This window comes from Lepidochelys olivacea (assembly GCF_965140295.1).
Source record: "Lepidochelys olivacea isolate rLepOli2 genome assembly, chromosome: 3".
Lineage (NCBI taxonomy): Eukaryota > Metazoa > Chordata > Testudines > Cheloniidae > Lepidochelys > Lepidochelys olivacea.
The window spans coordinates 83,158,096-83,174,678 of record NC_140413.1 but is presented as its reverse complement, the minus strand read 5'-3'; the positions used below and the strand labels follow the sequence as shown (position 1 = coordinate 83,174,678).

The following is a 16,583-nucleotide window of genomic DNA, read 5'->3' as shown; positions in this document are numbered from 1 at the left end:
TTGTAACCTAGGTCTGCATGCCCTCTTTATTCCTGCTGTAAACATGCTGTCACTCATAAGCTTACTGTTGGAAAAATTCCAAATACTAGAATTCTGGGGACCCAGAGTATTTTTAAACATTTACATTACCAAAGAGTTAAATGTAGAATTGGAGGCACCAGACATAATATCCTAGCTAAAGTTTCTGTCATTGTAAATATCTGCTCTGAAAGCCTTACACCTTGCTTCATGCCAAAACATGGAATGTCCTTTTCAGATGACTTGTTCATTCAATGTATATCGTATGCCTAATTTTCTATCTACTCATACTAAGTTTAAAAAAAAAAAATCTTTAGAAGTAAAGTCTGCAGAACTCTCACAATGGGTCTAACCCCTTGGAGGCAGAATCGGACCCGTCAATCAAAGCAGGGTGACAGTTACTGCGCCCTTGAAGAGCTGGTTAGGTCTAGAATCATCTGTCTACAATGGCTGAAGGGTTTACCAGATCTGCTAGAGCAACCAGAAAAGAAAATGATTAAAATGGGATCCTCTTTATTCTTAATATTTGACTTCCTGGATTCTAAGACTTACTGAGGTGTTGTTTAGCCTTGGGGGCTCTGCAACAAGATTGCTGGAAACACCCCTTTTGATACTCCGGTAGAGGCAGGAATACCTCACAGGCAACCAGAGAAATAGAAGATTTCAAGGAAGAGCACAAAAGTGCCTTCGTTAACTGAACCCTGCTCACGCCATGGGTTGGCCACGTCCCACTGCTTTTTCACTCTCCTCCAGCTGTAGATGAATGAGAGAGAATAATTCTGAAAATTCTGTAAATATCAGACATGGAGTAACAAGCAGGCTGTAGGGGGCCTCTGGGCCGACCGCTTTCTTCTGACCATTTCCTCTGCACTCTTTAGCAAGATGTTAATCAGCCCTTATGTGCCATTGCCTTGCTCACTTTGGCATTTAACTAGATAACAGGGCTTCCCTATGTGAGGGCTTCCTCTGGCCATCTCTGAACCTCTGTAAAGTTTAAGGAGCCTATTAAAGGGGTGTTTTCACAGCACAGTTAGCTTGAGTATTACCCCTAACTTGGCTCCTGTCCACACACACACATCTCTAGCTTGAGTTAAATGGTGCTTTAAGATCAAGCTAGTAATACAGTGAAGGTACAACGGCTTGAATTACAACTCATCATCTAACCCACTCTGCTAATCCAGTCACTGTGTGATGTCAGTCAAATAATTCTGTGTAACTCGAGTGTTGTTTTGAAGTGTGGTTGCTTTCACTGGAGCTAGGCTAGCTCAAGTGCAGTTAGCTTGAGTTAGCACACATGAGCTAACTTGCAGTGAACTCCACCCATTAGAGATCATCTCAAGAGTGAACTTTTCCAGAGTTACACTTATTTCTATAGCACAGGAGCAGTTCTCTTTTCAGATTCCCTTTTCATTGATATCCTATTATCTTAGAACATGGAGGCCACTCTCCCTCTGTGCTACAAGAAATGGGGGAAACCCTGTATGGTCAGGGAGAAATGTGAGGATACTCAGCAGTAGGAAGTTTTTATCTGAATTTCTTGTTCTACCTAATAACCTGTGAATTAAAGTTTTTAAAGGAAATAGCTCTACAAAGCAGCTTCGGAAGCATCTCAAACTGGGTAGGTCTTCAGGGGTGTGGCTATTCCCTGCCTGTCGTAATTGACAAGTCTGGTTCTGCCTCTAAGGAGCTGCAAGCTGGGGTAAGATGCATTATAATGGATCTGCAGTCTGTCCTGCTCAAAGAAAGGAAATTTTTGAGTAAGTTATGATATATTTTTCTATACTCTGTGATATGTCAAAAGACAAACGTCCTAGCAATACAATAGAGAGAAACTAAACTCTCCCTGCTTAACCCATGCCCTGAAAAAAAAGCTTAGAGGAACAGATACACCATACAACATATACCAAAGGCAGAAAGGAAAAACTTATTCTGTCAGGCTAACTGGGAAAATAGAGCAGAGAACCCTTCCCTGAGAGGACCAAGCCTCCAGACTCACAAAACTAGGGACAGTATCTCAATCATCTAGGCCAGTGGTTCCTAAACTTGTTGCGCCGCTTGTGCAGGGAAAGCCCTTGGCGGGCCGGTTTGTTTACCTGCTGCATCTGCAGGTTTGGCCGATAGCGGCTCCCAATAGCCACGGTTTGCTGCTCCAGGACAACGGGAGCCGCTGGAAGCGGCACAGGCTGAGGGGCCGTTGTCAGGCAGAGGTGGTGAGCACAATTTTCTATCTAAATCAATCTGACAGGGGCTCTACTAAAGTTTATCATTATCTGTTTACTATTACCATTGCATTGGAGCACCTCACAATCTAATGTATTTCACAATATACCCATGAAGCAGAGAGGAACTACTATCCTCATTTATAGATGGGAAATTGAGGCACAGAGAGGCCAACTCACCCAAGGTCACACAAAAATGTCTGTGGCAGAGCAGGGAATTGAACCTAGTTTTCTTGAGTCCTGTGTTAGCACTCTACCCAGAGGACCGTCCTAAATGGGGTGAAATCAGCATCATAGGTGGAGAGGATGGCATGTGGGTCAAAATAGACTCAACTGAATAAAGAAGAAAAGACAGAGTTGTGAAGGGCCTTGAAGTTGAGGACAAGAAACTTGAACTCACTATGGTGGCAAACTAGCCTTTTCTCTGCCTGAGTTCTCTCCCCCCATCTGTAGAGGGTATACTGATACTTATGCATATTTTTGTAAAGTGTTTTGAAAACTATATAGCAAATGTAGTACTAAATATTTGTTACTACTGAACCGAATTTTGTGAGCCCACTCTGTTTGTTTGTGCATGTGTCCTACAGTGCTGCCTATGCATCTTCTTAGTAATTAAAACGTTTTTCTCTCCCCTTTCTTGAGGATTAAGGGACTAAGGGAAGAGATGAGTTATCACTGTGGGGAAGGAGGATACTTTATGACTAGGTGTTTTAAATTAACAGAGTTGCTTTCCTTCATGCTAAGGTCCACAGATCCACTACAATAGGTACTTCAGGCTGCTTGCAGGTTAGGGGCAGAATCAGACTTTACAGTCACTGGCAGAAGGGGAATGCCTCATCTCCTGAAGTTCCCTCCAGTTTTTCTGGTTCTACAGTGGCTGCTGGCTCAGCCAGGCTTCCCTGCTGCAGCGCTTTTCTGAAGGAAATTCCAAATTTTGTATTAAAAATTGTAGACCAGTGGTTTTCAACCTAGTGTCTGCAGACCCCTGGGGGTCCGCAGACTGCCTAAGGTTTTCAAAGGGGTCCGCACCATTCATTTGAAATGTTTAGGGGTCCACAAATTGGGGGGAAAAGGTTGAAAACCACTGTTGTAGACTAATAATTCAGCTCAATAACATGTCTGTGTAATGTCCAGCCATGTGCTATGGCTGCATTTGCCTTTTGAGGGATTGTCCCCTCAGCTCTGCTTCCCCTTCAGAGGTATTTGTAGCAGCTCGTACTCCTGTAGGCTGCAGGGAGAAAGGTAGGCCAAGACAAACCAGAGATGGAAAAAAAGGGTCTTTGTCTCCTTTTTCACCCTACTCATATCTGAGATCTCCGCGGGAAGCACGGACTTATCTGTCCCATGCAGATCCCATGTCATTAGGCTTGGCAAGATTTGACTTAAATTAACAGAAATTGGTAAACATTGATTTCAGCTGACACACTAAAATCAACAACAAAAAATCCAGTGGTAACAGTTGGCTTGAGTGCAGGACACCTACCCCCCACCTTGTTCCTGTAGGGATTGGGTGTCGCTGGCCTCGCGGCAACTCAGATAGCCCTCTGCAGCCCCGCTGTCACAAGAGTGAGAGAGAAGTGCTGTGACAGCAAAGCTGCAGAGGGCTCTTTGCACTTCCGCAGGCCTGTTACACTAGATCCCTGAAGGCACAAGGTGTGGGGAAGGCTGTGGCCCCGACGGAGCAGAGCAGAGTCCCCATGGGGAAAAATAAGGGGAAATAAATGAATGAATAATATCAGCCCCTTTTCCTTCTCACTTTCATGGAGTGCAGCAGAGTGGACAATCCTCAGTGCCCAGTTTCCCCTGCTCACCTGTACAGAATACAAAATGCGGATAAATGCAGAAAAAGACCCGGTCGTAGACTTTTGCTGATTGCTCTAGTTGTATACCTCCCCACCCCACAAAGTGAATTCTTGTTCCTTAAGGAAGGAACGGTAGCAATCCAGAACAATTATAGAATCAAATAGTAAAATATATTTAAAACAAAGAATTGAAGACTCTTTCAGGCAAGAGTGTATTAAGTATTATGAAACTACACTTAGGAGGTGTGCAATTGCCCTAGACAAGATCCAGCTCTATATTCCCATCTCTCACATCCTGGGAAGGGAGCACTCAATGTCCAGAGGAGTATCCATTGCAGCTGGAATGACAGGAACAGCTTTTGTTCCATTCGCTGTCTCTTCAAACCCTGGAAAGGCTATTTCATAATGGAAATCCTCCATCTACTTCAGACTGAAGCTGATGCTCCCCATCCTATTTTTAGCTTTAGAGGATCGGACAAGCAGTGCAAGGCCCTGTCTGAAACATCTAAATAAGTTCCTAAAGGAAGATTGTCTTCACAGCATTTCTATTTTACCATTGTCAGACAATTCTTATGTTTTGTAGATGAATGACAGCCTTTTTATTTCCCTGACTTCAGTTGCTATCGTTTGATCTTACATGAATCAATATGCTTTGCAGCATCATGGTAGTACTAATATTGGCTTTAGGGAAGATGGAAGTTCAGTCTTCCTGGACAGAGTTCTGCTCAGGGTTCTGTACAGAGAGAAAGCTGAAGTAAATACACTGAGTAATACAGTTCCTGGGGTATCTTGTAATCTAGACAGTCTGTCTTTCTCTCTCTGCGAGGGAAGACGATCATAGGCTTGGGCTGAGGAAGAATACTGTCTGAGGTACAAGACCTCATCTCAGGAGAATGTTCTCCAATATGGCCACCTTCATCTTCTGTTAACAAGTGGTTTAATAAACACAAATTCAATGCTTATTGAAGCCTATTGGCAATTCTCATCTCAGACAAGCATGCTTCAATGATCTAGAGTTCATATGCTACCTATCCAGTAATTCCAGGCATCATCTACATCTTACCCTGTCTCATCTGTTGGCAGAGATCTAGCTCCAATTGTTTGTCTACTCCCACAACTGTTGAATGTAGAGTCAGATTTTTATTTTAAAGAGAGATTTCCAATTCAGTTCAGGGAATGGGTACCAGAAAGAAAGCACAGCATCCATGAGCTGGAACACAGTGATTTATTGAGGTCTCGCAGGACTGCTCCTTTCATGGATAACCGATCTATTCTGGTTATGACAGGGTTTCATAAATGGGTAGAATACAATGGACCCTACCCCTCAGAGAAATTCTCTTGTCCTGAGTGGAGCAAAGTTTCCTATCTCTATGTGTACTGCCCATCTAGGGGGAGATGAACACCAAGATATACACGGTGGACGTCAGATTAGCAGTATGGTTCCTACACCCAGAAATGTCTCGCTCATGGTCAGTCAGTTAGTTAAGCTGGTGATAGACCTCTTTGAATCTGGAAACAGCTAATAAAGTGCACTGTGCCCTCTCTTTGTGTCAGGACCTGAGATATGAGGTGGTGAATGAGCTCTCATAAAGTTGGACAAGGTCCCAGCTATGTGTCTATTCCCCTTTTCCACTGCTCCCCAGAACAGTACAAAAGCTAGAAATGAGAGAGTAGCAGTGATACTGTTTCAGTCTTTCTATCTGAAGAGATTTTAGTTCTCAGGTCTGATTTAACCTAGCATTGGATCTTCAGATATCTATCTCACAGAGATCTGAAATTGCAAATCTAATCCTTCATCTGGGACCAGACAGGTTTAAAATGAATACTTGGATGAAGTGACTGTTGCTTTCATGCACTTCAGAGAGAAAGCAGCAAAAAGAATTTATTCTTCTAGCTAGTACATAGTTTAACTACCATGTTAAACCTGTGAACATACCGATAAGTTCCCTCCAGGAGGGCTTTATTGTGGGTAAAAAGGTGAAGTCTCTGTTGTGTAATGTTCCCATGTTGTTCAGAAAAAGGAAGCTATGTACAAATCCCAACACTAGGTGCTTCCTGAAGGCATCAATCACATTCCACAAGATCACAGAGGAAAACGGTAGAACCTCCTTCTGCTCCTTACAGCAATACCCAGATCGAGCCCCTGCAGGAGGTGGTGTCATATTTCCTATCCAGTAGAGTAGGCGTTCTGATGGCTGCAGTCTTCAGTTAGCTGAGTGTGTGTTTGAAGTCAGAAGATATCTCCAATGTACTTCAATTCAGACAGGTAGTCCTCACCATTGTCAGCATTCATTTCCTAAGTAAATTCAAGAAATATTTCTCCTTTGGTTAAGCATCAAAGTACAGTCCTTAGGAGCACTAACACTCTGAGATTAATCATGTCTACTCTGTTGAGATCAGTTAGATGGCCATATGACCATCAATACATAAATTCATCTAATTCTGCATATTGAGCTTCCAATCTTTAGCCAAAGCCATTTCCTTTCATTTGGCAGACGTCTTCCCCGGGCACTAAAATATGAAGAAGATATTTATATATAATCTACCTCATTTGGGATATCCACATTTAAAGGCTGATCCTACTGTGTGCATCCTGGAGAGACACTATCTAAATCCCATTTTAACAGTTCTGTAGACCTTAGCGCAAAGAATAATATGAAAATGTATCTGTTTACCTGAAAATTTCCTTACTTTGAGTAATAAGGTCCACAGGTTTGGCCCACCTTGAAGACAAATGGATCATCCAGAATAGAGATGGAAATTGACCTCCAACTATTTAGGTGTGGTCATTAGGTGGAATTTACCATGCCCTGTAGCAGAAGAAATTTATTTTTTTCCTCCAAAGTATAGTTAACTCTCTAATGTGGGAAATTAGGATTGAAAGGACATTTTCAGGGAAGGATGGCTAAATCTTCCTGGCTTCATTGAAGGAATTCCTGCTTTCCATGTGTAAGGAATTAGTTTGTAGAACTACTTTTTACTGCAAAGGGTTCATCTAATTTAATCATTTAAAAAATCTAGTACTTAACAATATTTGTTTTAGAATTAAAGGTTCCCAGAGACACTTGAAAAAAACTAATCTAGTCACTTTATCTCGGCTTCAAACAGATGCATCCCAGTACAGAGCTGACTCCCAATTTGAAGGATAGGCAGTGTAGCTTTACAGAACGTCATGCCTGTGTTATAAATTTTTGAAAGCTGACTTCTTGAGTCAAGGGCAGATGTAGCCTCCCAATTCAGTGGGTGCAGTATACCAAACTGTTGAGGGGGGCACCGGCCACCTGAAGCAGCACCCACTGGCCTGGCACTGCAACCCTAATCCCAGCCCAGTGAGGAGAGGAGACCAGGGGGAAGAGGGCTAGAGAGCGAGGCTCCCCTCCCAGCCCATTCACACACTGTGATGGTGCTTATCTTGCATGGCTGGGCCTGTGTCCGCATTCCTGGCATTGCAACCAGGAACATGAGGTACAGCACCTCTCAGGTTTGGCCAGTCCAAATCAGAGTGGTGGCATGATCCCTGCACTAGGCTGCAAAGCCCAGACTGAGGAGCCGGGCCAAGCTCCACAAGACTGGAGCCATCAATTCGGGTTGGTTTCTGTGTGTGCAGTTGAACTCAGAAACCCTTGCTAAAGCTTGAACAGAAAATGTCAAGCGAAAACAGTCTTCCCCCCCACCACCCCCCTTTTGTACACCACCCTTTTGCCACTTTGGGGGGTGCAAAGAGAGAGCCCCAGCCACTTCAGTTAATGTGAGGGGAAGTGTGCATAAGCACATTAGAAGACTCTCTGCACAGCAGCTTCAGCTGCTGTCAGGAGGATGGGACCAGGGACTTCTGCTGCCTTTAGGGCCACAACCATGTGACAAGTCTACTTCTTTTAAAAATATCAGCATATCCTGCTAGATGTGGTATCACATGGAAAGCCCATCTTGTGGCCCAGAGCTACTTTGACTGATTTTTGTCAGGCGTTACGCCAGAGGCAGCTGTAATATTAGAGGCAGTACTGGGTCTACTGAATATCTTACTCAGAGTAGGGACTTGCTATTGATATGGAGGGATTGAAATAGCTGGGAGTTTTCTGTGTGAGGATGCTGAAAAGTCACTTATCTGGCCTAGTGGGATCTTAATTTCAGGAAGTGAAATTCTAGAACTTTGTGTTTACTTTGCTGTACTTTGTCCCCAATTATCTTTGCAGGGCTTATAATGGTTTTAGCAGGAGCCTCTGAATTTGACCCTCAGTATAACAAAGATGCTACAAGCAGACCAACAGATAACATTCAGATACCTCAGGTTAGTTAATCCTGAAAGATGTTTCACTATTGTGAGAACCACAGACTTAAAAGGGGGAGTTGGTTAGGCTTTTAGATTGACTGACTGGATGGTATCCACCCAGGTCCTCAAGGGTTCTGGACCCACGTTGCTTATTGAACGACAAGTACATTTAATAAAACACTTAAAGAAAAATAAAATCAAGCAATATCACCAAAGCTAAGCTCCTATTAATATTAAACTAAACTGAAAATGAAGCATTACAACAAATCAGGATCAACAGATCAAACAAGTTAGTCCATATTGGATTGGAGTTAAGTCATTAAATTAGTTATATCAAATTAATACTAAAAATAATCAATCCTTATAAATTCGAAGGAATAGTTTAAGAAGTTGGTTATCCCTTTGATTACAAATGCCAACTAAAGAATTTTATCAAAGACAATCAAATCTATAACTCAAATCTGGTTAAACATCTTAATACTGAAATCAAATTATTATCTAATGTCTGAACCACCATCTCAGAGCCAATATAAAGCTTCCTTCTCAGACTTCAAATCTTGTGGAGTGACTAACCCTTCTTTCCCGTCTGGGTCTCTGAAAGATATTATCTTGGAACCATGCAGCTTGTGCAGTCACGTTCAAATTAGGTTGTCTGTAAGTAGCGTCAATTTGGAAAAGTCCATCTTAAATCAGTAATTTTAAAAAAGTGTTCTGCATACCCCAGAGACCATCTCCCATCTATCTATCGATCTATCTAAATTTGAGGAAGCCGGCATGGTCTTGTCTGGGTGAAAGGTGTTAAGATGAAATTGTCACCAGTTTACAGAAAGTTTAATATTAAAACCTTATAAAAGTAGCTGATTGGAATAAACCCTAGCAACAAAACTTATCACTCAACATTAGTCAACAAAATTAAAAATAAATTCAAGCTTATGATCAGTTTCGTCATCCCAGTTTCTTCTTTGCTAATGTAAAAACAAATATTCTCATTCTTGGAAACGAGGCATTTAAGGTATAGTTCGGTTTTGGAACTGGGCTATAAATCAAATAGCTGCTCTTCTGCAATCTTCATCTTGACATAGAACAGTTACTTAAGTTTATCAAGATGAAACCTATTTGAAATATTAAGTTTAAATTTTTATATAAGGTCTGTATATTGATACAAGCTGTTTTCCTTGTGCTATGTTTATCATTTTGGTACTAAAATAGCCATTTGTATTTGTAATTGTTCTGTTTCCTGTAGCTAATCAGAGAACTTGGTAGCATTAATTTAAAGAAGAATGAGCCTCCGCTTACCTGCCCTTACAGCTTGAAGGCTAGAGTTCTCTTACTGGCTCATCTTGCCAGGATGAAAATTCCTGAGACGCTTGAAGAAGGTAATTATGATTCTCCTCTTAGAAAGGCTCTTTAGGAATAAAGACATCACATGTTGCATTGTTCGTAAATTTACTTGTTTTAGTCCAATTAGACAGTTTTTGCACATTGTCAGTTTCAGGGTTAACTGCACCTTTGACCCCCACCCCCTTCTTGGTCCCTCTTGAGGCATCTGTTTTAATGTTTTAGGCTTTCCAGCTGTCACGTCTCCTCAGGTGGAAAGCTGCATCTCTCTCCCTTCTGACTGGGAGCTGCACAGCCACCTGTCTTGCACTGTGATATCCCCAGCAAGCCAGTCTGCTCATGCTTTGCTTTCTTTTTGAGGGCTATCAATGTTGTATTGCTAGCAGTTAAACATTACCACACTGCTTTTTCTAAGCAGGCACCTTTATTCTTAAGGTAAAAGCATTATAGAGAAAACATACAAAAAACACTAAAAGTTCCTATATGCATGCTAAAAGTTTACCAGAGGCCACCCACCATGGCCCTACTAGGTCGAAGTCCTTCCAACCCTTCCACAAGGGTAGAAGGCCTTGGACAGAAGGGCCTGTCCATTTGCTGGATAAGAAAGAAGGCCCTGAGTCAGTTTAAACCCAGCTTTTTTTATATCAAAAATCCTTTTAGTTTTTTGGTCTCTGGAAAACCTAGTTTGAACCAGTTTATGCAAGGCTCCCCATAGGGTGGTATCTTATTATTGAGATTTACAACCTAAGTGTTTTACCTTAATCACTCTTCCATGTTTTTATCTCTTGGTGGAGCTGTGGCAACCCTCCCCACCCCTGAGTTGCATACAATATCTGCCCACAGAAATATAAACTTACAATATGGTCCCCAAAAGGTATTTTATGGGGTGGCAGTATGTGTCACACACAGTAATCTATATGCTATGTGATAACTGTTTCAAAATAAACCATGTCTACTTCAACTTGACTATTCATCTCCCAGTGTTCTTTCTGAAGCCTCATTCTTCCAAAACTGAAGAAATATTTCATACCTTGGATATTCAGACGCTTCTGGCATTTTTACCTGGACCACATAGTCTTTGAGTGTGTGTCCACACGATGATAAAAAGACCTCTGGCTGGCCCAGGTCAGCTGACTTGGGCTTGCAAGGCTCAGGCTGACAGGCTATAAAGTTGTAGCATAGCTGTTCAGGGTTGGGCTGGAACCCAGGCTCTGAGACCTTCCTCCGTTGTGGGGTCTTAGAGCCCCAGCCCAACCCTGAACCGCTACGCTGCACATTTTTAGCCCCACAGCTGGAGCCCTGTGAGCCCAAGTCAACTGACCTAGGCTCTGAAGCTCGGTTCTGTGGAGTTTTATCAGTGTAAACGTACCCTCAGATTCCCCTAGACTTTCTGTAGCCTATGCTGACAGTTACTATATGTGTAACTAAACATCTTTTTTAAATAGTCTGACTAAAAATCCCTTTCCCTCTCAGTTGCTCCATTTTCAGTCTACTGATTCTTGTGATGTCATCATTTCTCTAGTTCTCAATAGTTTCTTCCAACTTGATGATGATTTAATTTCTGTTGTAAAGTACAAGTAGAAAAAACTTTGATTAAAAACCTTTCAGGCCTTGACGTGAAAGAGTCAAAAAGAGCATAAGCCTATTTTTTTTCCTTAGTAGCTAACGTTTAAGAGTAATTTTTTTTAAAAGTTCTTTTAAAATTACATTCTAAATGTTGTTGTTGTTGTCTGACTTTTATTGAAATGTGTAACCTTTGTGAGACTTCTTATGTAAATACTTCTGAATTGTTGGAAGGCGATGGGAGTTGAGTGTGACCAGCATCTGGCAGATTCAGACCCATTATGGTTTAAAATACATATATGTTAAACAATAGCATGGAGAGAAGAGAAGAAAAAGAAATAGGGGGTGTGACTGAGTAGGTGACTTTATAAATAACAGTGGACAGAGGTGGGGTGCACACAGTTAGAGAAAACAGTGAGTAAGCAGAGAATCTGAGGGTTTTATCAAATCATTCGTCTTGCAGATCAGCAATTTATCCTGAAAAAGTGTCCTGCTTTACTTCAAGAAATGATAAACGTAATCTGCCAGTTAATAATAATGGCGCGTAGCCGTGAAGGTAAGGAAGAAATCTTAATATTTTGTATTTGAACTAGAAAATCTCACTCTTTATTGGACCTGTCCTTAAAGGAGTTGCTGAGCTTATGGGAAAACATTGCTATTGTACAGTTAGATATTTCACTGTTCCTGACCAATGGGAGCTGCAGGAAGCAGGTGGCAGGCATGTCCCTGCGGCCTGTAGCTTTCCACAGCTCCCATTGGCTGGGAACCACAGCTACTGGGAGCTGCGGGCAGCTGTGCCTGTGGATGGTCAGCATAGACAAATGGTCTTTTGGCCTGTCAGCAGATTACTCTGACGGACCTCTGCCTTATGTTCTCTTTCTGAAGAGTTATACCTTCCATACTTCCCTATTTGCACTGTAAGGGTGTGTCTACAGTTGGAGCTAGGAAGCAGACATAATTGCATTATCTCCTATTGAGCTAGCGTGTGGTAATATGGGCAGCGGTGAGTGGCAGCCCAGGCTAGCAACCCTTAGTACATACCAGTGGGGTCCAGGTAGGTTATATTTGGGCGACATGCTTGAGCCACCATCCATGCTACCCTGGCTGCACTGCAGAGCTACATCTATGTGAGCTGGGAATCACACCTAGCTCCAAGTGTAAGTGTACCAAAGCGCTGAATACCCTCCCTTTCTGTGTTAGAACCCTCCCCTACACTGTCTTGTGACTTTATTCCTTGATGACCCCATATCTCCAATGCACTGTGACATTGCCATTCAATAGTAGAATTACAGATCTTCGGAAAATAACAAGTCCTGAGATGCACCCTCAATATCTGATCTCACCCCTTTGGTGACTCTAAGGTCTAGTCAGCATTTCAGTTAGAAGTGCTCTGTCCTCTCCTTCTAATATAAGTATTAAAAATACTCTGCAAGAGAAGAATCATATATAAGTATTTGTAACATTACAAGCATTTTCTTTTTTTATTTGTGGCTTAAAAAACACTGGTAAAGCATAACGAGTTCCTTTGTGCACCTCCACCCAACTATGGTTAGGGCCCTTATTAAGCTTCACAAGGTATGTGTATATAGAGTTGTTGTATATTTATAAGCATATTTTTCCAGGTTGTTTTTAAAAGAATAGCAATAACCTCCCCAAATTAATGTTTCAGTTAATTATTTTTAAAATGCTACCCTCTCTCTGGAGGGATTATGCAAAAATATTCTAAAGCAAACTAGTTTCTGTTATCACAGAAATTTGTAATCCTGCTGCTTAATCCTTTTATTAAATATTCAAACTGAAAACTGTTTGATTGTAATCAGTAGGCAGGCTACTCCACCTCTCTCCTTGATGTCTTGACCAACCTATAATGGTTAGGAAAGAAATCATCCTCTCACACAGCCCTTTGACTAGTTTGGCACAACCTGAAGAAAGAAAATTAACAGGCACTAAATTGTTTGCTAAACTATACTGTAATAAGTTTTATAGCAAGATGGCCATCAATAGTAGGCTCAAATGGTAACTATGTGAAAATGGTGACATTTTCTTTATACTGTAAGGTACAGCTTTCCTTATGAACTTTTAAAGTTGCTAGGCTGATCAAAATATTTTGATCAAACATGTAGTGTATTATACATGTCCAGAGTATACTGGGAAAACGTAAAAAATCATCTTGTAAAATTCATTCTCCCCAAGAAAGGGAGTTCCGTGCTCCATCATTGGGATCTTTGGAAAACTGTATGAAGCTTTCCCAGATGGCTGTCCAAGGGCTTCAGCAGTTCAAGTCTCCCCTTCTGCAGCTCCCTCACATTGAAGAGGACAATCTTAGGCGAGTTTCCAATCATAAAAAGGTATAAAGCTACAGATGAGACTCAGTCATTTTTATCTTTCCATTATCTCCTTTAACCTACCTCTGTCTCTCACTAAGCAAGCTTATTAATAGTTCACAGAATAAAAAGCATTTGCTCAGGAATGCAATACCTCATGAGTCCTTGTGCTTTATGTTCCTTAAACTGTATCACTGTTTGCTTTATAAATAAAAAGGAGTGACTATTCACCACAGGTAATAGGAGTTATGATCTGTAGTATGGTTAAGCATGGGATAGGTATACTGGACAAAACACATCATCTTGCTTACTTTATTGGAGGGCACAGTCTGATCTTACTAAAGTGTAATCTACAGTTTTTTGTGAGAGTATAGCTGAAATACCAGACCTATGTTGAGTTGATTGCCTAGTTCCCGAACCTATTTCTGAAGAAGGTATATTTTAGATGTGATTATGGAGGAGTATCAGAATAAGAAAATGTAATAGTTAATGGAACACAAATTCAATTTCTACTTTATTTCAAGGTTTGTAATCCTTTTAGTGGGAATGAATCAAATAAACAGTTTGCTTGTGTCAGTACTGCTGGAATACACAAGTGATTACATTAACTAGAGTTTAGTTTTGTGGAATATTCTCTTGTAGTATTTTTCTTTTTTCTTTTTTTAACCAAGTTCAAAATCAAAAGTATCCAAGACATGGTGAGTTTGAAAGGAACTGATCGCCGCAACTTACTGCACTTCCTTGAAGATGAAAAATATGATGAAGTTATGGCTGTATTAGGTAGTTTTCCACATATCACCATAGATATAAAGCCACAAGGTAAGATGGGAGGTCATTTCATTGCTGTATATGTCATCCCTCTTGACAATTTGATAGTCTGCTGGCAGTAATCAGTGAGGATTCTGAACACCAATTCCTTACATTACTTATGTAACCTGGAAAATGGCAGACTTTCCTGAATGACATGGTCTTGCACTTCCGATTTATAGTTTGAGGAAAACAAAGTACATTAAAGCATCTTGCGTTTTCCAGGCCATCAGCAGTTTCATCTAGAGGGACTGATGTAGCATTTAATTGTTTGATTTAGCATTGTGAGAGCAGTGTATAATAATGGTTAAAGTGGCTCTTTATTTTTAAACCTTTGTATCCTTTGCCTTGTAACATTAAAGAAAAGGGTGGTCAAAGATTTCATGCTTGTGCTTAGCCCGAATATCAAACTATCAGTTTTTTATTTGAGACATTAAATCGAGACCCAGGTCATTAAACAATTGAGGGTATTTTTGTGAGAGGGAAGGTATGTTAACCTTGTGTGATGAGTGTATTCTGCTTGGGATAACCAGGTAGTACTTGGCAAAAATTCACTACAGTTTCAATTGTATATGTCACTCTCCTTCGCTTGCTGTCTGAAGTTGTTGTGCTGTTAAACGGTTGCCTTTAGGCTGCCTTTCAGTGGAAGGTGAACTGATCATTGGTCACCTTCCTCACAGATAAGCTGAGATTTAATGTTAGTAAAGGTCTGAATGAAATATTTGGTAGTACAAACATATATTTGTAGTTGCATAGAATGGTCTTTCAAAGTTTGTGTTTTCCAAAATCTGACACGTTTTGTTCAGCTAGCCTAGTGTTGGATTTGGCATATACATGGTCCTCGGTAAGGCATATGTATCTGGTGACCGTAAGTTTCAAAATGTAAAAATAAGTAAAAAAAAAAAATATGCCATGCACTTTCAAATCAGTATCTTACCTTTACCAATGGTTAGTGGACACAGAGTGCTGTTGTTTAGTTGTGTTCATAATTGTCAGAGAGTCCTTGACAAACTTGTACCCCCTCATGTTCTGGCAAGCTACCCCTCCCCTGCGCACATTTTGCATTTGACAAATACAGATATTTAAGAAGTTGTGCCAAGGAGGATTTAACCTTTTTGCTCCTCCCCAGATTGACTGTTTCTACTTCTAATTATAGGTGAAGGACGTGTGAAGAACTTTGAGGAATACTTTTATTTTTCATACCAGAATAAAAATGTAGTATTTTTCAGTCAGTAGACTGAATATTCAACATTACTGCATTCTAAGATATGAACCCATAAGTCCACTGACCGTACTACAGGTCTTCTGATCAATATTCTAGTCAACCTATTCATTGCTGTTCCTTTATTTTTTTTCTCCCTCTTTTTGAAAAAAGAAAAGGAGTACTAGTGGCACCTTAGAGCCTAACAAATTTATTTGAGCATAACCTTTCGTGAGCTACAGCTCACTTCATTGGATGCATTCAGTGGAAAATACAGTGAGGAGATTTATATACACAGAGAACATGAAACAATGGGTGTTACCATACACACTGTAATGAGAGTGATCACGTAAGGTGAGCTATTACCAGCAGGAGAGTGGGGTGTGGGGGGAACCTTTTGTAGTGATAATCAAGGTGGGCCATTTCCAGCAGTTGACAAGAACATCTGAGGAAGAGTGGGGGGTGGGGAAGGGAGGGAATAAACATGGGGAAATAGTTTTACTTTGTGTAATGACACATCCACTCCAAGTCTTTATTCAAGCTTAAGTTAATTGTATCCAGTTTGCAAATTAATTCCAATTCAGCAGTCTCTCGTTGGAGTCTGTTTTTGAAGTTTTTTTGTTGAAGAATTGCCGCTTTTAGGTCTGTAATCGAGTGACCAGAGAGATTGAAGTGTTCTCCGACTGGTTTTTGAATGTTATAATTCTTGACGTCTGATTTGTGTCCATTTATTCTTTTACATAGAGACTGTCCAGTTTGACCAATGTACATGGCTGAGGGGCATTGCTGGCACATGATGACATATATCACATTGGTAGATGTGCAGGTGAACGAGCCTCTGATAGTGTGGCTGATGAGATTAGGCCTTATGATGGTGTCCCCTGAATAGATATGTGGACACAGTTGGCATCGGGCTTTGTTGCAAGGATAGGTTCCTAGGTTAGTGATTCTGTTGTGTGGTGTGTGGTTGCTGGTGAGTATTTGCTTCAGGTTGGTGGGCTGTCTGTAAGCAAGGACTGGCCTGTCTCCCAAGATCTGTGA

At 41.0% G+C, this 16,583-nt stretch overlaps 1 protein-coding gene across 1 annotated transcript in view; it reads left to right on the top strand.

The window, feature by feature from the left end:
- The window catches only part of SEC63 (SEC63 homolog, protein translocation regulator), a 100,184-nt gene that overhangs the window by 56,545 nt on the left and 27,056 nt on the right, over positions 1-16,583 (top strand). Inside the window, exons 9-13 of the mRNA XM_084623907.1 lie at positions 8,233-8,327; positions 9,553-9,685; positions 11,674-11,766; positions 13,404-13,558; positions 14,206-14,353. Of these exons, the coding sequence (XP_084480033.1) occupies positions 8,233-8,327; positions 9,553-9,685; positions 11,674-11,766; positions 13,404-13,558; positions 14,206-14,353 (624 nt within the window). The remainder of the gene's footprint in view (positions 1-8,232; positions 8,328-9,552; positions 9,686-11,673; positions 11,767-13,403; positions 13,559-14,205; positions 14,354-16,583) is intronic.